The 24,440-nt window shown below is 44.8% G+C and overlaps 1 protein-coding gene across 2 annotated transcripts; it reads left to right on the plus strand.

The window, feature by feature from the left end:
* On the plus strand, window positions 1–23,209 carry NRROS (negative regulator of reactive oxygen species). 2 transcript variants are annotated; one of them, XM_010959311.3, is made up of 3 exons: window positions 1–282; window positions 17,372–17,492; window positions 20,982–23,209. In XM_010959311.3, the coding sequence occupies exons 2-3, from the start codon at window positions 17,385–17,387 to the stop codon at window positions 22,950–22,952; spliced, it is 2,079 nt and encodes a 692-aa protein (XP_010957613.2). In that variant the 5' UTR covers window positions 1–282; window positions 17,372–17,384; the 3' UTR covers window positions 22,953–23,209. The 2 variants fall into 2 exon arrangements, with proteins under 2 accessions (XP_010957613.2, XP_074221437.1); XM_074365336.1 differs by having other exon boundaries at window positions 3–197.
* The last annotated feature ends 1,231 nt before the right edge of the window (window positions 23,210–24,440 follow it).

Below are 24,440 nucleotides of genomic sequence, written 5' to 3' on the forward strand. Positions count from 1 at the left end.
AGTGCTGAGTCGCTGAGCAGCTCGTTCTCCATGTGACTTCAGTTTCCGTCAGTTCCTTCCGCAAGTGCTAAAATAATCTGATGCCCCAGAGAGAGCAGGCAGCCCAGCCCCGCGTTCGGCTGCTCTCGAGGAGGAGGAGGAGGCCGGAGCCCCGGGAGAGGATGCGCCCCGCGGAGCCGCCTGGGCCTGCGGGAGCCGTGAGTATTTCCTGCGGGGCGGCCTCCCCGCGCGGCGGCCGCGGCCCCTCCGGGGGCGGGCGGGCGGGCTCCGCGTGGTGGCGAGGTAGGAGGTCAGCGTCCGCGGCCCACTGCTCAGGGCTGACGGGGAAGTTGTGGGTGGCTGCGTCCAAGCTCCAACAATTCTGGGCTGGGTTTGGGGGCCACGGCTCCGGGTGGCGGTGGAAATACCTCCCTCTAGGAGCATGAAGAGCTGAAAAGGTCGCAAGGTGTAGTGGAAACGAGGGCTTCGGATTCAGACCTGGGTTTAATTCTGGCTCTGTGGGGAGAATTTCTGAGCCTCAGTTTCTTCATCTGTGAAATGGGAACAATAATGCCCCCTCCCTGGGCCGCTGACTGGAGATAGTGAGACTACTCTGTGAGCACTCAGCGTGCTGACTTACGGATCTCCTTTCCTGTCCCACAACTTGGATTGAGGACCACAATTTCATAGATGAAGACACTGAGACTCGGTAACAGCAACGCATATTCATATGTATCGTCCATGGGCAGGCGAGATCCAGGTGCTGGGGGTAGACCTGTGAAGACGACAGGCAGAGCCCCCTCCCCATAGAGAGTGTTTCCTTGGGAGATTCCCTAGGGTTCTGTTATACTTGGACCCACAGCCTAGAGACTAGATTTCAGGCCTCTCTGACCCCCTTGTCCAGGGCTCTTCTGTAGCCCTGGAAGCCTCTCCATGTGGGCTGGATTCGGAGTGGGGTGGGGGGTGTTGTCCGGGTCTAGCATGCATCCCCCTGCACTCATGAGCTTACAGACTAAGGAGGCACCGAGCAGAGCCGGCTGCCTGCTGCTCTCAGAACAGGCTACCAGGCTTACTGCACCCCTGAGGAGAGGTGACCACGTGCCCAACTGTGGCTGGGACTCCAGGAGGCTGAGGCAGGGTGCTAAGAGTGGAGCCCCTGGATAGAGCTGATCCGGAGTGGCGCACTTCCAGGGGGAGTGAAGGGACCCCACCGGAGGTTTCACCCGCAACGGATACAGCCTGTTAGGAGTCTAGACGGTAGAATCATTCAGAGTTTATACAGCTGACCTTCCGAAATCTCCCGTGCCCCTTCACCTATTGACTGTGCCGCACTGACTCCTTCTGTGAATGCTGATGGTTTACTGGATTTTGTGGCCCTGAGATTTATTTTCTCACACACCCCATAGGTTTGTACATATATGTCTGAGAGTTCCTAGAGGGAATTTAGGATCATGGGCCAGAGGGTGGGGGAAAGCCCCACAAAACTCAGCTTCTGTCTTTAGATTAAATGAAAACCAAAACCTGTTTCACAAAGGAGGTGCTTTCATCTAATTCGTGCCTTCATGGGAACTTCATGAAAATCCATGTAAACCTGGTTCCGCAGAGTCCTTAAACCCATCATCCAAGAGCAGGCTCCTGGTATCTTTGTCCCAGTGCCTGTATTAGGAATGCATTGACCTGTCTGTCTCTGGTTTTCTTGATTCTTTTGGAAGAGTGATGCTAGTACTGATTATAACCTGCGTTCTGGCTGCAGTGTGCATCTCCACATCACAAAGTGTAAGCTAGACGCTTGGATGGACAACTAAATGTTCCTCACATCATGTTCAGATCCACACAATAACCGCATACATTAGGGGAGGGTGGGGTTTCACCCATGACTGAAAAACATTATCTTTCTTAGGATATGCTTGTGTGCTCAGTGATGCTCACCAATGTATCTGCACATCAGTGACAAATGTTTTGCTTTATTCTACTCATTTCCCTTCAAACTATTCTTCTCAACCTCATCATCAAACAAACATCATGTGTTCAATATGTGGGGATTCCTGGTCTAGATTAGGTGATGATCTCTGAAAGCTCAGAGAAGTGAGGAGAGGGCAAAAGGACATTGATACTTGGATCTTATCAAAGAAGCTTCACAAGCAACTATCACCTTGATTTTAGGGGTCTTTTAGTTGCAAATGACAAAAACCCAACTGAACTTGGTTTCAGCAGAAAAAGAGGATTTATTGTTTTAAGTAACCAAAAAGCCTATAGGGAACAGCTCCAGGAATGGCTGGATCTGGGTGCTCAAACATTGCCAGGAATTCATCTATCTCCATTCCTCATCTTTGCTTTCCTCTGCATAGGCTTCATTATCAGGCAGATCCTAGAGTTGTTGGGAAAGATGGCTACCTGCTGCTCTAAGCTTAATTCCCACCAGTTTGGCATCTGAAGCAGGAAGAGAAAGCCTCTTTTCTAATAGTTCTAGCAAAAATCCTTGGATTGAGTCTCATGGGCTTGGCATCTGGTGATGTACCAGGTATAAACCCATCACTGTGGTTAAGGAATCCGGAGGCTCTGATGGGCCCAGCCTTGTTCATAAGCCTCATTTAGGAGCCAGGAGTTGAGGTCAGACCCAAAAGAATATGGACTTTTTAAGAAAGGAAGGATGTTGCTTACACAACAATGTAAATGTACTTAACACTAATAATTTCTACACTTAAACATGGTTAAGGTGGTAAATTTTATGTTAGTGTATTTCACCACAAAGAAAAACAATTTTTAATAATAAGAAGAAATAAAAGAAAGGGTGGTTTCCTCAAAGGGAAATTGAGGAGCTGTTACCAGAGGGAGAAATGAATATGGCTAGGCAAAACCAACTGATTTCCAGAGCGAATGGAGTCAGGGGCTGAGACAAAACCACACATGTCTTCTCACATCAGCGCGTATGTGATGTCAGACTGAAGAACGGGCATAAAGGAGGAAGTAGAACCCTGTCGTCCTCACCAGCAAGGTGGGCCTGGGGAGCAGTGCTGGTGCCAGGGAATGGGCTAAACGTGGCCACAAAGCCCTGTGAAGACACAGGGACTCCCCACCTCCAGCCTCAACCCACAAGGTCGCCTTGGTCAGGTGCTGTGCTGTGTACGCCAGGAAACTTTCTGGTGCCCCTTCCGAGAAAGAAAAGAAGGGGAAGGGATTTTTCCTCACAAGAGAACACTGGGGCTCTGTCTTTGCACCCTGGTTCTCTTAAGCAGGACCTAGGGGTCTGAGGCAGCACGGCACCCACAGTGCCAGGCCGGGGCTCATCTTGGGGTATGCAGTGTGTTCTCATGTCATTCTATTTTAGCTAGCAGGCTGGACCCCAGCTCCTCCTGATCTTCCCTGCTTTCACTCCTTGTCTGCCTTTCCAGTGTCTCCCCTCCGCCAAGGCTGGGCTCTCTCCGTCAGCCTGCAGTGTCTGTGGCGAGGGGCCGTGGGCCACTCCTTCACGTTCAGACGTACTAATGGTCTCCCGATCACTGCCCAGCCTGACCCCCTGAGACTTCTTCATGGGACTCTCCCAACGGCCTTTCTCTTTTTCTAGGTTACTGTGCCCTTCCTCAGGTCCCTAAACTGTGGCTTTGATTTTACTTAATATTACTGTCTTCTTATTTCCTTCTAAATCCCCAGTTTTTTCTAGGCTTTCTGGCTCTTTTTTTGCAGAGCCTCTAAAGGCCCTCATCTTTGTTATAGGAATATCTTACGGCATTAACAGGGTACTTCATCCCCTGAGAAGACATGGCCCCCTGAACACTCAGGGGTGGTATTCAGACTGTCAGACACCACGTGGTACAGGCACTGACCAATCAGAATGGACATTGTCTTTAGAAGCAGTGTCCTGGGGGCCCCTGCTGAGCCAGATGTTACTTCCTTGGTTACTGGATCATTGTGGACTGGGAGTTCCAAGAGAGGGGCCAGGGAGCTGGGGTGGAGTCTCAAGGGATGCCTATTTACCAACAAATACATTCCTGTGCAACCCAGCTGAACTTTCATCCAACATGTGTTCCTCCCAGGCAGGTGCACATCCAGCATCTACTGCCTGGGCCAGAGCTCAGCTCTAGTTTTGGCTTCACTGTCTACAAGCTATGTGACTTAAGCAATTCACTTTAGCCTTTTTGAGTCTTGGATTTCTTATTTGTAAAATGGGGATAATAAGCACGGATTCTAACATAGATATTTGTATACCAGTGTTCATAGCAGCATTATTCACAATGGCTAAAATTTAGAAACAACCCAAATGTCCATTGATGGATGAATGAAGAAACAAAATGTGGTCTGTACACACAATGGAATATTACTCAACCATAAAAAGGAATGAAATTGTGACACATGCTATAATAACATGGAGGAACCTTGAAAACATTATCCTAAATGAAATATGCCAGGCAGAAAAGAACAGATATTATATGATTCCACTTATATGAAGGACCTAGAACAGGCAAATGTATGGAGAAAGAAAGAATAGTGGTTACCAGGGGCTGTGGGGAGGGAGGAATGGGGAGTTATTGTTTAATGGGTACAGAATTTCACTTTGGGATGATGGAAAAGTTCTAGAGAAGGATAGAGTTCTAGAGGGTTGGTGAGATTGCACAACACTGTGCGTGTATTTAATGTTACCAAATTGTACACTCAAAAAAGGGTCAAAATGGTAAATTATTTGTATATTTTACCACAATAAAAAGTGGAGATAATTCCTACTACATACAACTGTTGTAAGTATTAAATGAGATCAGGTATCTGTAAGAAGCCTTTGCAACCTCAACTGCTATTATTATTACCAACCAATAGCATTAAGTTATAATCCAATTGTTTTGGCTTTATCCAAAAATTCCCTAAAAATCATTATTTTGAGGGGAGGGGATTAAAAAAAATCACATTACTCTCATTTCTCTGTGAATTCAAGTAAGTTTCAGAGAGAAGAAAAAAAATTAGCCTTAGAACAAGTAGCCCACCTTGCCAGTACAATCTGAAGGATTTTGAAAAGGACAAAATTATCTCCCTTACTGTCCTGATACCAAACCATGAAAATGTTGTTATTTTTTGTCATTACCTTTAGAAATACCTATTAAAAAGGGTATCAGTCATTCACAATTTAGTGTGAACTGCTTTCCTCCTAATTCTAGCTGAGAACACTAAGGCAGTGATTATCAAATCCTTTTTCCTTCTGACAAGACGTAAACTTTTTTTTCAAATAAAATACCTGATTTTGCAATTTCAATTAAATTGAAGTTAAATTAATCAAATTGACCCAGAAGATTAAAAAAGTAAGGAGCTTTTTTCTTCTTTAAATTTTTTTCTGGAACTTTTTTTGAAAGTTAAATCAGTTGATATGCATTCTGAAGTATTTAGGGGGAGGTGTACTGATGGCTGCAATCTGTTTTGAAATGCATCAAAGAATAGGATGGATTGAAGGATAGGTAGACAGATAGATATGTGGTAAAAACATGTATAGTAAAATGTTAATAATATGTTCTAGGTGGTGGGCATGCCAGTGATCACTGTTAAGTTTTTTCAACTTTGCAGTTTGTTAAATTTTTTTCATAATAAAAATTTGGGGAAAAGTTAAATTACTAATAGTACTTAATAACTGCTCACTTTTCTTTTCATAAACATAAAAATCAAATAATAAAAAATTTTTAAACTTCCATAGGAGTTATAACTATCTATAATATAGTATCTTATTATATGGTTTATTGGATTATTGTGCAACTGAACTATTAGGATGTGATGAGGAGGTGACACGTACTGGACCTTGTAGGATGAACAGAAGTTCGGCAGTTGGACAAGATCAGAAAAAGGGCCTTTCCCACAGAGGAAATAATGTGTGATTTAGTCAAGGATAGCCAGTATCCCAGGGTGGATCGGGCTTGTGGCATTGACGTTGAGTTTTGCTGGACTCACAGACTAGGTCTGAGCCTCAATTTACCAAATGAAACATGAAGATAATAACATTCACTTGCTAGGATTTTGTGATGATTATTGCATGTAGAGCACTGGGAATGGTGCTTATCCAACGTGAGCATTCAATAAACATTTACAATTAAGAGCCTGGAAGGCCGTCTGTGAGCTTGAATACTCTCCCATCGAGCTGGTCGGTCATCAGGAATCCATATTGTTTCATTCCTCACTTGTGCTCTTTCTCAGGAGAACCTGGATCAGTGGTTGGTTGGGGTGACATATTTCCACTCTGGGCAGTAAGCCTCAGTTATCACCTATAACCCCTTCAGTCTGTAGTCCCCCACAGACTCTGGGTGGTCTCTCCTCCTCTGAACATCCCAAGGTCCACACCCTGCAGCTCACATGGAAGGGAGAGGGACTGCAGCTCCTGTTTTCTTTCTTTTAACACCAGCTCCCTGTTTGCACAGAGCAAGTCTGCCTTCTCTTTAACCTGACACTACCTCATCTTACTAACGAAGTCCACAAAATTTCCTTTTTGACAAAGCCTTTTCACACACATTCTCTCACTGTCTTGACACAACCCTGTGAAGTCAGTAGAGCAGCTATTATTGTCACCCAGAGCCACATTGTCACCACCTGAGTGAAGTGATCAAAGAGAACAAACCTGTGATACTGAGCGGAAATGACAAGTTTGAAACGAATGCATTATTGGCTGGGTGCCTATCCACAGAGTATGTGGGTCTCTCTCTACAAAGGTGACACCACCAGCCTAGTAAGAGCAAGGTGTTAACACCCCAGTGGGAACAGATTTGCATTTTTTAAGACCTGTGGCTAGAGGCAGCCTGTGGCTATGGGACAGGACAGAGTGAATTGACTTCTGTTGGTTCTAAAGGGTTGACCCTGACCACACGGGGAAGCTGGTTGACTCATTTGTAGCCTTGAGGAGACCAAGTCAGCAGGGTAGTGTGCAGGCAGTGCTCCACACCTTAGCTGCCTGGACTCACCATAGGAAAAGCCCAAGGGAAGAAGAGCAGCTGTGGCCTCCGGCCTCCCTCCAGGTGGAGGCAAAGCCTCAACCATTCCCAGAGAAGAATCCTCACGAGAGCCTTTGTGGAGCCTGGTTGACCCAGTGTGCTAGGCTCTAGTGGGAACAAGTGATCTGGATTTGAAACCAGCGCTTGGAAACCATGTCATAGCATTCCCTGTGGCACCTTGTCCGTGTCGTTTCATCTCTCTGGCCTGAGTGTTCTCACCTCCAAAATACTGGTGGGTGGTCCCTTCAGAATGCTATGTTCTTCTCAGAAGGTTGGTCAGTTACTAAATTTAAATGAAAGTGCAATTGCTGTAAGAGTCACGTGTCACAGTACTGTCCTTTCTCACAGCAGTTCTTAGGCCCACACATTCAAGGAGCATTCCAACAAATTCAGATGATGCAACTCCTTACTTACTTGTCCAGGCTTAGAGGGGGATCCAAGTCCTAGAAGCAAATGCAAAGGGGCCCCAGTAGCACAACCAGCTGCTCACAAAACAGTGAGCTCCCACCCTGCATGTGTTTAAGGACAGGCAGGTAGACAGCCTGCCAAGGATGAGGATGCTGTAATGACGGCAAAAACTATTTCTTGAACTTTCTTGTAAAAGTTGTCCTAACACAGTAATAAGTTGCAACGCAGGCATTCTGATTCCCATTTGACTGGGGAGGATACGGAGGCCAAGAAGCTGAGTGATGTACCCAAGATCAGAGCCAGGCTTTGAAGCTGTTCCATCTGTTCCCATATGCTGGGCTCTTCCTTTACCCTTACAGCCTTTCCCGGGGCTAAGCTAAGAACATTGAATCCCAATTCTAAAACCCCTGGACTATGAAAAATAAAAGTAGTGTCTGTAATAAAACTTATTTTAATTATTAGTCAGTGGTATTTTTTCTTCTGTTGAGTCCACATGATCCTTTTAAGCACATTCACAGTAATTTCAATTCTAAGTACCTATAAGAAATTCTCTATTTCAGTGATACTTACTAGGCTCTGATTATGACATATATTTTAATTTTTAATTAATAATATATTGTTTCTATTCTTTTAAAACTTGTCTTAATATTGTAATTGAAGTTAATTGTTGGAAAATTAGAAAATACAGAGAAGCAAAAATAAAGATATGGAAAAAGTAAATATCAGGTGCAACTCTCCCCACTGTTGCAATTCTGATATGTGTGTATCCTTTCAAGTATTTTCTATGCCCATGCAGATAGGTGCATATTCTTCTAATGGACTTGAGATCATACTATATAGTTTCGTACTTTTCTTTTTCTTAATACTATTTCATTATGAACATCTTTCCACGTCAGATATATTCCTACCAAAGCATTTTAATTTCCACACATTATCCCTATCATGTAAGCTGTATCATAATGTATTTAGCGAATCCTTTCATTGTTGGACTTTTAGGTGGTTTCCTTCTTTTTTATTATTTCTAATGTTGCAACGAATATTTTTTTCAGGGGGAGGTAATTAGGTTTATTTGTTTGTTTATTTTTAGAGGAGGTACTGGGGATTGAACCCAGGACCTCGTTAAGAATACGCTCTACCGCTTGAGCTATACCCTCCCCCCACAATGAATATTTCTATAAAAATATTTTTACATACATTGTCATCCCTTAGGATAAATTCCTAGAAGTAGAATTGTTGAATAACATAATCTGTTTTTAGGGTCTTTGATAAATCATGTTAAATCATCCTTTAGAAAAAGTGTGCCAGTTCATTCTCTCCTACCTGCAGGATATAAGACAATTTTTTTTTTTTGGCAGGGGGGCACTCAAAAGTCATTGTATTGCCTATATTTTAACAAATTCATTATTAAGAGAGAAAGCCAGTGAAGCAGGTCGTGAGGTCTGAATTCATACATCTCAATTCTAAATGCTCTTTTGCTCTAATCCTCAACCTGCAAGTTCTTTTTACATGAAATATAGGAATCTATTAATCTGACCAAAAATACAACTGGTTCTTTACTTTTATAACTATTCTGCATTTTCTTTTACATGTAATTCCAAAATCAAAATTTAAAAAAAATCTTTGGATTTAAAAGTACACAATTTGGACTTTTTTCCAAAGAAAATATAGAAATGGTCAATGAACACATGAAAAATACTCAACATTATTAATCATTAGGAAAATGCAAATTGAAACAACAAAAAGATAGCACTTCACACCCAATTGGACGGCTATAATAAAAATGACAGAAAATGACAAGTGTTGGTGAGAATGAGGAGGAATTAGAACATTAGTAATGTTGCAGACATCACACCCTTTACTTCTAAATAATTCAATGTATATTTTCTAAGAACAAGGACAGTCTTCCATAACCACAGTACAGTGATCAAAATCTGGAAAATTAACATTGATATAATACTATTATTTCAAATGTTGTCTGTATTCAGATTTTACCAAGTTCCCCAGTAAGGCCCCTACAGTAATTTGATCATTTGCTTAAGGAGGTGTTTGCCAGTTTTTCCACTATAAAGCTGTTATTTTCACCTTTGTAAAATTAACAAGTAACTTGTATTAATAAGATACTCTAAGACTATATGAATATCTTGTTTCCCAACAAGTTTTTACTCTTTAGTTTTACCATCCCTTGTGATTTTTGCCTGTAGGGTGCACTTTGAAAAATACATTCCTACATTCAGACTTCAGCCCCTTTCTGTAATTTACAGGTAGCATTATAAAGCTTATACGTGCTTTTTTGAAATACTACGTTCAGTTTTGTCTTTTGTTTAAGCTTATTAAAGAGCACAAGTTGTGTTTTAGTTAGGTTCTTTTTGTTGCTAAGATGCAACATTTGGGCCATCCTCTGGGGTGGTGATGGTGGTGAGGTGCTATTATGAAAAACTGTGGAGCTTGGAAATGGACCTGGCTGGGGAAAGAACCACCAGAAACCTGGAGAGGCAGCCTTGATCCCGTTCTCTCCATCCTCTCTCCCAGCCTGCACAGTCTGCCTCTTGTCATTCTTCCTGGTCTCTGCTCTCTGCTGACTGTCTATTCTTTTCTGTCTACGTGCCTCAGCATTTAGCTCATACTTCTGCTTCCTCATGGCAAGATCCCTCAAAAATTCAACTCTGTCTCTCTCTGTGTGCCTCTTAGCTCCAATTTCCACTGCAAATTACCTAATTGTCTTCCTTGTGTCTCTGCATTGACACTTCTCATAGGATGTTGGCCACATGTAATGACTGACCCCCCCTTGAGGTCAGGTGCTTCCTCAAGATCCTGTCAGCTTCGTGGACATGCAGGTGGTGGTGGGGTCATGAGCTTCTCATGAGGGCTGCCTCGGGCTGCCCCACCAGAGGGACTGTGGGTGTGGTGGGCAGAGCAACTGACCTGGACAGTGGAAGGGACAGCAACTGTGTTTCCTGAACCACAACCAGGCCACACAATCTAACACTTCTGTGCCCCTTTCAGGTGTAAGAGAAGCAGTCTGGAAACTCTAGACATTCAAATCATTTTGAATGTCAAAATGTTAGAATTTTCAGGATAGTTCAAACTTTACGTGTCATGCATTTTAAATTTAACAAATGTTTACTGAGCACGTTTCTGAGAAAAATGTACATTCCTGGAAATTTGGGGGCAGAAGATTAACCGTAATTTCCCCTCTGCCTTTAGGACCTCCAACATTTATTTCATTTTTCCCATTTTTTTATTTTGAAAAATTTCAAAACTACAGAAAAGTTAAAAGAAAGTACAAAGCTAAATTTGCCATTTGGTAATATTTTGCTTCAATTTTCTCTGTCTCTTTGTTGAGCCATTCGAAAGAAGGCTGCATAAATTGTAGACATCATGAAACTTCACGCCTGGATACTTCAGCATGTATGTCCTAAGAATAAGGGCATTTTTCTACATAACTGCAACATCATTATCATAGCAAAGAAAATGAGCAATAATCTGGTAATATCATCTGTACATAATATCATCTGAAAACACACCATTTAGTACACATGTAAATTTCCCCAATTGCCTCAAATTTTTCTTTCAGAGATTTTTTTAAAATCCAAAATCCACTCAAGGTACATGCATTGGACTTGGCTATTATGTTTCTTAGTTACTTGTTATCAGACCTCTCCCCTCCCCAGCCTTTCTTTGTTTTTTTTAAGACTGACTGTTTTGAAGAATCCAAGTCAGTTGTTTTGTAGGACATCTTACAGCCTGGATCTTTATGATTGTTTTCTCATGACTGAGCTCAGGGCAAACATTTTTGGCAAGGGTGCTACTGAGATGGGACTCTGGGTTTCCCAAGGCACCACACCTGGAGACTCAGGGTGCAGGTGGTCTCCCCATGGGAGATGCTAAGTATGAACGTTTGGTGCCAGTTGAGATCACTTTTTTTTTTTTTTTTGCTAAGAATCAGAGACCAGAGCTGCTTGCCTGAGGCTTTCAAATACTTCTTGGTAGTAGGAAGTATTTGAAGTGGCCAAAACTCGGGTTTCTCGTCTTTATTATCCATTCTCTGTGGTATGTGACCAGCTGACCTTCCCTTTCTCCCAGGATCCCAGGTGGGATTTGCTCTTTCATTTTTAAACAAAGGCAGACTCCCTTTCTGTGGAGCCCTCTACCTAGCCCCTGTGCCCTGTGTGCTCAGGGATGTCACCGGCCCCCATTTATGTCCCGCACGTGTGCAAACTCTGTCTCTAGAGATTCTCCCCCTCCATCCCCCTTCCCCAACCAGTCTATGCATATTTGTTTCTAACACCAAATATCTCTGAGAGTTCCCCACTCTCTCGTTCAAGACCTCTTTCTTTAAAGCTTTTTCAGCTTATCTGATTACTTTGAGGAGGAAATTCTCAATTACGTGCTAATGTATGTTAACACTCTTAGCACTTGCTAATAGCGCCTTTAGCAAGGAGGTGGCAATCCCAGCTCTGGAGGCAGCTGCTGTAGTAGCGGCAGCAGCTGGAGGAGGTGGAGAGGTGAGAGAGTGGAGAGAGTGAGGGGAGTGAGGGGGTGATGCTCAGGGTGCCCTTGAATACTAGAAATCCAGCATCCTCTCCTGAAAATGAATCAAACAACACCAACAAAGCAAAACCAAAACTCAGGTTAGAGCTGCTGCTTAGCATTCCCAGACTTAGAGGATGAGGAGACCTTTTTATGGACAGAAATACCTGGAGATCTGCCCCTACCTGATGGTTGTGTTTTTTACTATCAGCTGATGAAGACATTATACAACATATGGCGTATTAATTTTTATGTATTTCAAGAAAGCTACTTGGAATTAATAACCCTTAAAAGAAGAAGTTATAGTTTATTAATACAGAAAAATCTACATCCATTTCAAAGAAAATAGTGCACATTTGTGTTTGCAGAGGATCTGACAAAAACAGGGACGCTGCTGCACTCCTAGTCTATTCTGATTCTGATGGTAGGGACATGAAAATTTCAGGGCTTCAAGAAGCAGAGACAAGCAGGTCAAAAGGGTCCACTCATCCTTTCTTCCCTGTCCATTGCAAAAGCAAGTATCACCCACACGTGTCCTGGACTGGACAGGAGCCACCCCTTGGCCTGCATGTGACCATCTTCTTCCATCTAAGCAATCCTGAGTTTACAACTTGAGCCGCACCTTATAGTCAAGCCACTGCCAGCAGGATCAGGATGGTCCTTCCAAAAGGAGTAAATGTTCTCATCCCTTTCATTGTTTACACAGCCCACAGGGCCATCCAATCAGCCTTCTTTTCCCTTACTTGGCTCAGTGAAGCAAGGGCTTCTCCCTATTATTTTGTGGAAATGGAAAAAGCAAATAAGCATAGTTTCTGAAACAAAGAGGATTTTTTTTTGTAGCTGATATGCATTCTTCTTCCTCGCTGTCAGTGTTCTCTTATTTCAGAATATAGTCAGCTATTTTTATGAAATGAATTTGATTTCACCACTTATTTATTATGACCAGATCTGGAGAGAGAAAAGCCAGACAAAAAGCCATATTGCCTCTCTGACTGAAAAAGGAACACTCTTTACAAACAAGGGATGGATGTGGGGTTGAATCACACGTTTCCATGATAACCAGTTAGAAAGCATAATATCAAGATGAATGGTTATGTAGAGGATGCCATCAAGCACTTGAGGTCCTAATATTTCAAGGACTTCTTAGAGAGGAACCAGGATGGACATTCTGTGATGACACAAACAGAATAGTTAGAAGATAAAGAAAAAAATATAAATGCAACAGCAAGAGGAGTTTGCTTTAACATGAGGTTGGATTTATAATCTTGATATTTCCAAGTCAGGTGTGTTACAGACACAGTATAGAATCTTGGCTCCTGCACCAGGGTCAGTGGGGTCTTGTCCCTTCAAAGCTTTTCGCTAATTCAAAGCTCACGGTCTCTGGCTTGAGTCATAACCATGATAGCTATAACAGGGTAAAAGATAGAGGGACACTGTAGAATTCGTTAACTGACTCAAAGAATATAGGCTTTGTAGACCCTATATAAGAGAGAATGGAATTTACCATTTTCTGCTTCTGCACTTGGAAAGAATTCTTTAACTTTGCCATCTGGTTTAAGAACAGATACAAGCAGATTCTGTTAATGCCATCTGCTTCCCGTGTCAGGATCTCAGGTCTTATATAGGATATTCCCCCAGTGGTCACCCAGACCAGGAAGAGACATAACACTGATTCACATCCTACTTGGAACATGGGTTGATTTGTAGTTCCTTTGTATTAACTCTGTGGCTCCCACAGTGGTTCTCAGCCTATGAAATGGGCACCATTGATGCAAACCCTTTTAATTATAATGAGAGGAGGTTCCAGGTTACCTCATTTAAATTGTTAATGTCATGCTGTCATGTGTGCCCCCTGTCATAGTTGTTCTTCATTCACTTCCCTTTCTCCAGCAAAAATGTATCTAAGATGAGCAACATTCGGCTTAAAAAATTGATGTTTTTCAGAAGATATCAGACAGATAGGAGTAAAGTGGGACAGTTACTTTTTTAAAAGCACACTCAAGCATAGACGCTCTCATACAGCTGGAGACACTGTGGAGTGGTCCTCACCCAACTGAGGTTAAGTGTGGGTGGAGAGAAGCAGTCCCGAGCACACAGGAGAGGTGTCATGGGATTTTCCAGTGAGATCTGGCATCCCAACTGTCTGTCTTGTACTCTTCGCTGTGCTGTGGCTCTGAGGAAGGTTTCTGCAGCTAATGCTCCACAAAGAGTGTTTCTCAACCTAAACGGTTACTATTTTGAAAGTCTTTTATTGCTTTTCAGAGCCATTACACACCATACCTTTTGGTTTAGTATTGCTCCAAAACCATTCTCACTTACATCATTATATTAGTCAGGCTCCAAATAGGAAACAGAAACACATAGATTATTTAAAACAGAGGAAATTTAAAGCAGAAAGTTGGCTACACATGATGGAAGAGGCTGAGAAGCCAACCAGAGAACAGACCATTAACCCAGAGATTAGCAACTTCAGAAAGCTGCCCCCTCCCCTAGGCCTTGGGGAGGACAGAGGGAGGATGTTACTAGAGCTTCGGAGTCACCAGAAGAAGCTCAAGGGCCTCTCCTTAGGCAGAGAGAGAGGAAGAGAAATATCATGGATTTTCTCCTTCTACCTTTTAACTAACCTCCCACTAGTGCCTCCCATTGACCAAACCAGCTGGAGGCCAGCTGACACCCAGAGCCTTCAGCCATCAGCCCGCTGTGATCCAGAGCAGGGTAGGGGAAGGGTAAACCATGGGTCTGAGGGCAAACGGCTCTCAACCAGCATAGTCATCTGTTACTGGGATTAGTCCTTTTCTTTCTGTCCAAATAACAGAAGTTTATTCTGGAATTTATTAATGTAGAATTTTTAATTCAACCTTCCCACATAACTTTCACACATTTACTCTGTATAATGATATATTCATTCTTTCAGCCAAATTCGATTTTTCCCCTTCTTTATGTAGCTGTTGAATTACCTTGGAGGTTACACATTAGAGTAAACGATGACTTAACCAGCCCATTGGTGTTTGGAATTCATGAGTAACAATTATGTTATTAACTACCTTTATAGTTAATGAAGCACTTTTATATATACTATTTGATTTTCATGAAAATTCTGAGTAGTTATTGTTATCTCCATTTTATATAAGGATTATCTGAGTCTCGGAGATTTTACGTGAATTGCTCAAGGACAAATAACAAATCCTGGAGCCAGAATTCAAATCCTGGTCTGTCTGGTTCCAAATCCCATAATCTTCCCACACTGCCTCATGGGAGATGGGGTCACCCAGAGGGCACAGCAAGAGTCTTTCTGGGCCGGTTGGCTGAGTTTAGGAGAAAATATGCTTTAAATTTGCAAAAATTTTTTTGCTGATCCAGAAATTAAAATTACACTCTGGGCATAACTGACGCCAGGTCTATCTAGCATACCAGTCTAAAGAGTTACATTCTCCCTGAAAAAACTACACTCTTGCCCTGAACACATCTAGACTCAGTATCAGTACACAGGGCTGGCTATTCCGGTGTCACAGCAGCATGTACCGTCCCAAGCCTGACAAAGGGGATGAGGGACTAAAGGAGTAAGTCCATGGTTCACATCTTCCATCTCTTCTATTTCTCGCTCTCTCTCTCTTTTTTTTTTTTTTTTTTTTCTTTTTTTTGGCTGGGGGAGGTAGTTAGGTTTATTTACTTATCTATTCTTAGAGGAGGCACTGGGGATTGCTCCCAGGACCTCATGCATGCTAAGCATGCACTCTTCCACTTGAGCTATACCCTCCTCTTTTCCTGTCTCTTCTCAATAAAATACAGGGCACTCAGTGAAATTTCAATGTCAGACAATGAATTTTTTTAGTGTATGTTCCAAATATTGCATGAGACATATTTACCCTAAAAAGTTATTTGTTGTTTATCCGACTTTCGAATGGCATCTTGTAACTTGCTAAGTCTGGCAACCTTATCTCAAGGAAGGCAGTGATCACGCTTTGTGCGTGTGTGTGTGTGTGTTGGGAGGAGACTGAGGACAGGAGCCCATATGCCTCTGTTTTTGCCATCTGGGCCCTGTACATGCCATGAGGTAATAATTCCTGCACAGGTGCAGGAACGGAAGGAGGGCCTGGGAAGCAGACTCCCACTGTCTGGCAAACACTGATGAATCCTGAATTGGAGGTTCCCTCTGTGGTAAGGAGAACTGGCCTGACCTGAAGCGAAGGTTAAAGTTGACTTACCTGGTTTCACTTAGCTTTTTCTGTTAGTCTGTTTTCACTGGTGAGTATTCAAATCTGACCAGAAAGTTAAAATTAGCCTTAGAGATGTGTAAACTCATTCGAAGAAAAGGAAAGAGGAAGGGGCCCAAGATGGCTAGATGTGTCAGGCAGAAAGGTCTGTGGGTCCCATGGAATAGATGAGGGGGTGCGTGTTACTGCTGGTCCTGCTGGCCCCAGAGAAGACTCGAGAGCAGACTCGGTGTCCCTTCCCGTGGGGATGTCAAGGAGAGGACGGGGCAGGTGAAATGCTGGTGCTGGGCACGTGCCTCTAATTCTAAGCACTGCAGAGCTGGGGTTGCCACTGGTCTGTGAACTCTCCCAACAAGGGGGCAGTCAACTCAGCAGCACCTGCAGGGAGAGAAATGGTTACTCATCCTGGAGCTCGGGGAGGGGGACCTGGAGCTTCTGACAGCCCCGCCACCAAGTCAGTCTGGAACCTTGAATAAGGCCTATCCTTGGGCCTATGTACCTTGGCCCTGGAAAAATGTGATGGTGGAGGGTATACTACATTTCCATTATGCTTCCTTTTAGTTCTAAAATTCTATTGGTATATGTATCATTTTAAGCCTTCTCATGACTCCTGTTCTGTGCTCACCGGCCAAGTAAAAGAGCCAGTAACCACACTTCATCAATAATCTTTGTTATATCTGAAGATTACTTTTTCATTTTTTCCTCAGTGGGAAATACCAAAATCCTTTTTTTAAAGGGCTGTATTCAAATGAGTTAATCAACGAGGTCTACTCTTTTCTAAAAGACTCATGCCAGCACAACAGCTATTAACTCTCTGAGACCAGAGGCTACAATTAATAATTCAATTCCAGTTCATCATTCATTGTCTCATTCATTCACTCAGCAAATATTATTGAGCTCAGGCAATGCATTGGGCAGATGTGAGCTTTGAGAGGAACATTTTAACAGAACTATGAAACATGGCAAACTCTAGGTGACCTGAGACCTGGTTCCTCAAATCATTTGCTTTTCTCTTCTGTTGCTGGACCCAGGAGTTTCAGGTTCAGCCACCTGCTCATCAAATGGCAGAGGCAAAATGAAAATGAATTCTTGTTGACAGCTGCAGTGAAAGGTTGACAGTGTTGGCTAACTTGAGGTATTTGAATCTTCTACGGGTTTCCACCTCCCTGTAGCTGTGGGCCGCCAAAACCGGACATAACAGAGAACTGGCTTTTTCTACTGGGAGTGCAGGGCAGCCCTCTGGGATGTCCTTCTCTTACCTGTGTCTTCCTTGCCCTCTGTCCACAGTGCTGTACTTGAGATGGAGTTATTGCCCCTCTGGCTCTGCCTGGGTTTTCACTTCTTGATGGTGGAATGGAGGAACCGAAGTGGAAGGGTCACAGCAGCTTCCCAAGGGGGCTGCAAGTTGGTGAGTTTTCCTGGGAATTCCCAGTTGTCTGTCACACCTGTCCTGACGAGGCTGGGTCCATTTGGAAAGTTGATGGATTGTCAACCAAAGAGGGGAGGGAATGAATGTCTGGATCACTCTGTACCCACTTAGCATGATGCCATGTGCAACTTGCTCTTTGATCAAAAGAGATGATGCCTGGGAAAGGCCCTGCCCCACCTGTTTCATACCTGCTAAAGATAGATGACCCCAGAGATGGGCTGAGGCCAGCTACCTGGAACAAGAACACCTTGTTAAGTATCTGGCTGATGGAGCTCCACTAATGGTCTTGGAATCTCTGGGTGCGGAATATTAAGGTTGGAAAAGCCCTCCCTCAGAGTCTGTGTGTGAGCCGATAGCAAATGCTTACCCAGCTGTTCTGAAGGGCACACTGTCCATGCTGCACCACAGAGCAACATCCCTGAGCTCACTCAGGCCTGTGACCATCCAGGGAGAGACACCTGAGTTTTACCGTTCACCCTCACCAGGGCTTCAGCCCATATGTGGAAGCAGACTTGGCTCATAACAACTGAACATTCTGTCAAAATTTTCTCCTTTATCTATAGCTCAGTGGCATCAAAAGTCTGCTGAGAAACACACATTTAATGACTGTTCCTTGAGTCCTATTAGATACTAGACACTGGGAAGACAAATTGGATGTCAGGGTCAATACTTACATTCAAAAATGTGTTCTTAAGGCTGATGAATCTTAAAAACCCAGGTGATCATGGTTCTTAACCACTTTTAGTAACCTCTAACTGCCATGCTAAGTAGACTCCAATGTGGGGTAGAGGGTGTACAGTATAAACCAGATCAACTTTAAACCCCAGCCCCACCACCTACTAGCTGGTGACATTGGACCAGTCTGTGCCTCAATTTCCTCGTCTGTAAAATATGTAGGTAATAATAGTACCAACCAATAATACCATAACACTGGGCTTTTATGATGATACAGTGAGTTAATGTAGGTAAAGCACTCAGGACAGGGCCTTGTATGCAGTAAGTGCTGTGTGTTTTATCCGTTGTTATTATTGTTGCTAGTCTCTGCTACACAGACTTCTATTATTCATTCACAGAGGCAATGAAAGGTTAACTTCACAGTGGCTAATTCAGGAGTCACCAGGCAGAGGAAGAGGAGGGAGTAAAGCTGGAGTACTTTGGCATCTTTAGAGGTTCAGGCTAGACTCCCTGCCTGATCCTCTGCAGCCCGATGGGCAGGAGTAGGGCCTTGGCTACCAGTGAGATCAGAGCAGATTTCCTGTGCTCTTTTGAACTGAGGGTTGAGAGTTTGAAGGTCCAGGTACCCTCCAAAGCCCCCCTTGAATCAGTCATGCGGTGTTATCATGAAGTGGATGTGGTAAGCTTTCTCGGGCCCTGACGGCCATATGGTCTTTCTGCAGTACTTCAGTGGGGCTGCAGGAATTGCAGAGATGTGTCCCCTCCTACCCTCAACTGCAGCAACTCTGGTGAAAAAGGGTTTTATGTAGCTTGAGGAAAGCCCCTAACCACAACATTGTCCAGAGAGTCCCTGCCGGGGGAAGACCAACACTTACTCAAGTAAGGATATACATCTTGTTCCTGCATGGGTAGATTCAGTTTTGTAAAGATATCAGTCCATCCCCAGATTACTCCATGATTGTAATAGGATCCCAATCAAAACACCAAAGATTTTTCTGAGGGGGTAAGAGGAGGTCTAGAAGGAGCTAGACAAATTCATTCTAACATTCATCTGTAAATTAGAAATAACTCAAATGCTCAACAATGGGAGATTAATTAATTAGAGCATGCTAATAATCATTATAGCTAACATTTAGTAAGCATTTACGTGGCAGATTCTATGTTAAGTGTCTTACATAAACAATCACACTGAATCCTCAAAAGAAAACCTGTGAGAAAATTACAAGTATAACTTCCATTTTACAGGTGCAGTAATGAAGGTCGCTACAGGTTAGGTACCAGTCCAAGGTCACCCATTTGATAGAAAGCAGAATCAAGATAGGCTGACCCTAGAGATCTTGCTCTTAACCACTCTGCTGTTCATGCAATGAACTAACATACAGTTGCTAAAAAGAATGTGACCAAATTTAATTTTATTGACAAGTCAGTATGTCTATCACATGTTATTAATGGGGAATGGGGAAGAGTAGATTACTGAACAGTTTGTAGAGTGCAATCTGATTTAAAAAAAATTTTAAGGTAGATAACAGGAAAGAGTCCAGAAGAGATATAACAAAACGATAGCATTTCTTTGAAGGAGAGGCTGAGGTTACCGAATAGTTTAATTTTCTGTATTTCGATAATGTATCAATTTTTAATTATGAGAAGATTTATTTCAATAATCAGATAAAGAACTGGGGGTTCCAAGAGGTTAATTTTTTGCCCAGAGTCCAAAGCTAATAAGTTGCAGGCTTGAGTCTGTCATCTCTCCAAAGCTGTACTTCTTCCTCTCTCTCTCAGGATTTTCTCCCCTGTCCCACTACTCCATTTGCCCCCTGGGATTGGGCCCACAATTTTAGGCAAACACTGACCTTGTCCTGCTGAGCAGTCTGTGGAAAGGTATGCCATTGGCTCTTCTGTCTTATCACTTAAAACCCTTTTCCTGGACACCAAAGGAATATCAGGTGGCTGGTTGTTTTTGCCAATCTTGTAAAAACTGGGCTGAGTTAAAATATCCTGAGGCTTATTTGATTTCTGCAGTGAGACCAGACCCATCCTTCCTGCCTCCTTACACCACACAATCGTAGCAGAATGGCATTCAGGAAAAGCACTGAATTGGGCAATAAGAGCTCTGGGCTCCGGTCCCAGCTCTGTCATTGGCTCTTCACTTGTCTTCTCTAGACCTCACTTTACTTCTCTGTAAAATTCAGGGTAGTAATGAGCGATCAGGTCCTTTCGAGCTGTAATATTTATCAATCCAAAATATGGTGGAGCCTCCCCGGCAGAATTCCTTTAGGTGAAATGAAGATGCCACAGCGCCGCTGGTTCTCAGCATCCCTGCTAAACACACAGGTGTTAGGACAATGGCGATAACACTGCAATAGCGACCGTCTGCATGAACGGTCACCGTGTGCCAGGCACTGTGCAGCCTCTTTCCTAATTTCACTACAGTCCTCTGAAGTAGGGACTCTCTTAATTTTCATTTTTCAGGCAAAATAACCAGATTTAGGCTAAATTATTTGCCCAAGGTCACGCAGAGGTGGAATTCAAACCCAGGTAGAGACCTGGTCCTCAGTCTCCCCCTGTAGTTAAAACCAAACTGCAAGTACAATGGTCAACACTCAGCACCCCATGGACAGGTGCTCAGATCTTTCCGAACACGCTGTGTATTCTGAGTGAGGCCTGGAGCATTCAGTGAGGCTCTAGAGCCCTCCCAACGGTTGCAGGAAAAGTCTGATGAGGAACTAAGTTTCTGTGCATAACCTCTGCCTCAGAGGCCCCCCTCCCTGCTGACCAATGTGTTTCTGGCCCTAGCTGGATGGAGTCGCTGACTGTCGAGGGCAGAACCTTGCCTCAGTGCCCAGCAATCTCCCGCCCTACTCCCAGACGCTCATCCTGGATGCCAACCCTCTCAAGACCCTGTGGAACCGCTCCCTGCAGCGTTACCCTCTCCTGGAGAGCCTCAGTTTTCACAGCTGCCACCTGGAGCACATCAGCCGCGCCGCCTTCCAGGAGCAGGTGCACCTGCGCAGCCTAGCGCTGCCCGACAACTCCCTCTCGGAGAGCTACCAGGAGGCCGCAGCTGCTCTCCGCGGCCCGCGGGCTCTGCGGAGGCTGGACTTGTCGGGGAACTCCCTGACAGAAGACATGGTGGCCCTCATGCTCCAGAACCTCTCTTCTCTGGAGTCTGTGTCCCTGGCAAGGAACACCATCATGAGGCTTGACGACTCCGTGTTTGAGGGCCTGGGGCGCCTCAGGGAGCTGGATCTGCAGAGGAACTACATCTTTGAGATTGAGGGTGGTGCTTTCGACAGCTTGACGGAGCTGAGGCACCTCAACCTGGCCTATAATAACCTCCCTTGCATTGTGGACTTCGGTCTCACACAGCTCCAGTTCCTCAACGTCAGCTACAATGCCCTGGAGTGGTTCCTGGCATCGGGGGGAGAGGCTGCCTTTGAGCTGGAGACGCTGGACCTCTCTCATAATCAGCTGCTGTTTTTCCCCCTCCTGCCCCAGTGCGGCAAGCTGCACACCCTCCTGCTGCGGGACAACAACATGGGCTTCTACAGGGACCTGTACAACACCTCGTCGAGGCAGGAGATGGTGGCCCAGTTCCTCCTTGTGGACGGCAACGTGACCAACATCACCACCGTCAGCCTCTGGGAAGAGTTTGCTTCCAGTAACCTCTCAGATCTCCGCTTCCTGGATATGAGCCAGAACCAGTTCCAGTACCTGCCTGAGGGCTTCCTAAAGAAAATGCCTTCCCTCTCCCACCTGAACCTCAACCAGAATTGCCTGATGACGCTCCACATTCGGGAGCATGAGCCGCCAGGAGCACTCACAGAGCTGGACCTGAGCCAGAACCAGCTGTCGGAGCTACACTTGGCTCCGGGGCTCCCCGGCTGCCTGAGGAGCCTCCGGTCCTTCAATCTGAGCTCCAACCAGCTCCTGGGTGTCCCCACAGGCCTTTTTGCTGATGCCAGTAACCTCACTACAATTGACATGAGCCACAATCAGATCTCACTTTGTCCCCAGCCGGCGGGCTTAGACCCCGGGGGCGGCCCTGCCTGTGTGGATTTCAGAAACATGGCATCTTTGAGGAGCCTGTCCCTGGAGGGCTGTGGGCTGGGGGCACTACAAGACTGCTCATTCCAGGGGACCGCCCTCACCCACCTAGACCTGTCTGGCAACTGGAGGGTTCTGAACGGGAGCATCGCTCCTCTCTGGGACACTGCCCCCACGTTACAGGTCCTGTCTCTCAGGGATGTGGGCCTCGGTTCCAGCCTCACAGAGTTGGACTTCTCTGGGTTTGGGAGTCTGAGGGACTTGGATCTGTCGGGAAATGCCTTGACCAGTTTCCCAACGTTGCGGGGCAGCCTGGCCCTGCAGACCCTGGATCTCCGCAGAAACTTGCTCACAGCCCTTCCGCAGAGGGCTGTGTCTGAGCAGCTCACAAGAAGTCTGCGGACTGTCTACCTCAGTCAGAATCCTTATGACTGCTGTGGGGTGGAGGGCTGGGCGGCCCTGCAGCGCCTGCACACTGTCGCCGACTCAGCCATGGTCACTTGCAACCTCTCCTCCAGGGTCATTCACCTGACAGAGCTGCCTGGGGGCATTCCTCAGGACTGTAAGTGGGAGCGGGTGGACATGGGCCTGCTGTACCTTGTGCTCATTCTTCCTAGCTGCCTCACCCTGCTGGTGGCCTGCACCATCATCTTCCTCACTTTCAGGAAGCCTCTGCTTCAGGTAATCAAGAGCCGCTGCCACTGGTCCTCCGTATACTGACCTGGCTATGTGCCCACACTAGACACCTGGGCTGGGTGGGTCAGGACACTTTCTCTGCCAGATTTCAAGGCCTGATGCCAAGGGCAAGTCTGATGAATTCAGGTTTAAATTAAATTGTTAAAAGTTTCCATCCTTCAGTTGTCCCCTGTGCTTCCTCCATCATTGTGATGTATCCTCATCATCCTGGTAAAATATTTATTAAGTGATATTCTGTGAAAATTTAAAAACATGTCTTATAAATATTTTTTTAAGCCTAACACAGCGGTGTTTTTTCTTTCTTTAATGTTTTTTGGTAGTTTCACTTAGATTATTTTTCAGTGCCCTTCCCTTGGTGACATCCATGGAGCTGGTGAGAAAGGGTGGTGATTCAGCGCTACCCGTCAGCCAAAAAAAACTCCAAGAGCATATCCTCTGGATGCAAGTCAGTGCCCTGAGGGTTCCCCAAGGACAAGTCTTTCAGAGCCTGGCTGGGGAATCTGAGACAGGAGCACTGGCCTGTCGTGGCTTGCATTGCTGCTGTGGCCGGAGTGGGCCTGCGGCAGGGTCCTCTCTGGGTGCCCTGGGATCATGCCTGGAGCCTCTGGCAGGTGAACAGGACCCTTCCATGGAAAAGTTCAGAGAACAATAGCTGGGCCCTGAGTTTATTTATGAGGTAACTGAACACCAGGCACAGTCCTTGTTCTGAGGGAAAGTGAAGAGGAATGCGGAAAGGAGTGAATCCTGCTAACTCATGAGTTACCCCTACTCTCCACAAAACCCAGACAACTTCTTAGCAGATGATCAGTATCTCTACTCACTACTCCCTCCCTCTCCCTCCCCTCAGTGAACAATTTCTGGGCTCTTCTCTGGGGGAAAGATCATAAAGTCACAGACCTTGCCCTGTCATAGTTGAGAATTTACACTGTCCTTGCACTCTTTATCCCTGCTTTTTAAATCATAAAGGGACTAAATGCAGTGGTGGTGGTGGTGGTGGTGTGGGGAGTGGGGAGAGGGTAGAAATCCCACAAACTGATTACTATTACCATCAAAAAGAAATGTCAGCAGAAATGCTCAGGCAAATCAAAGAGATAAAATCAGTGGTCTTACTTTGACAAAGCAGAAACTTCCCTTGGATGCACTACAAGTGTATAAACAAGGCCGTTTCAGCAAGCTTCCTCACTCAGTAGCATCAGCCTCAGCCCATGTTAGCTACTACCCTTATTGTACCTTCATCTTTCCTGTCCACATATCTCTCTCCATCCTGCACTGCCCCAGCCTAGTGCCTTGAATGTGTGTCCCTCAGACTGCCTTGAAGCCTCTGTCCAGTGTCCTTCTGGGGAAGCCCCATCAGCTAATGTCCGTAAGGCCAGACTCTCCAGATTTCCTCCCCCTCAACAAAACTCTTTCCTGGGGTCCTACTGTTTCCCAGGGTGGCAACTAATGAATTAGACAAACGCATCTCTCTGTGGCTGGTACATTTAAGGCTTCTCTTGAGTGAACGTATCACCC

The sequence above is a fragment of the Camelus bactrianus genome, chromosome 1 (assembly GCF_048773025.1).
Source record: "Camelus bactrianus isolate YW-2024 breed Bactrian camel chromosome 1, ASM4877302v1, whole genome shotgun sequence".
Lineage (NCBI taxonomy): Eukaryota > Metazoa > Chordata > Mammalia > Artiodactyla > Camelidae > Camelus > Camelus bactrianus.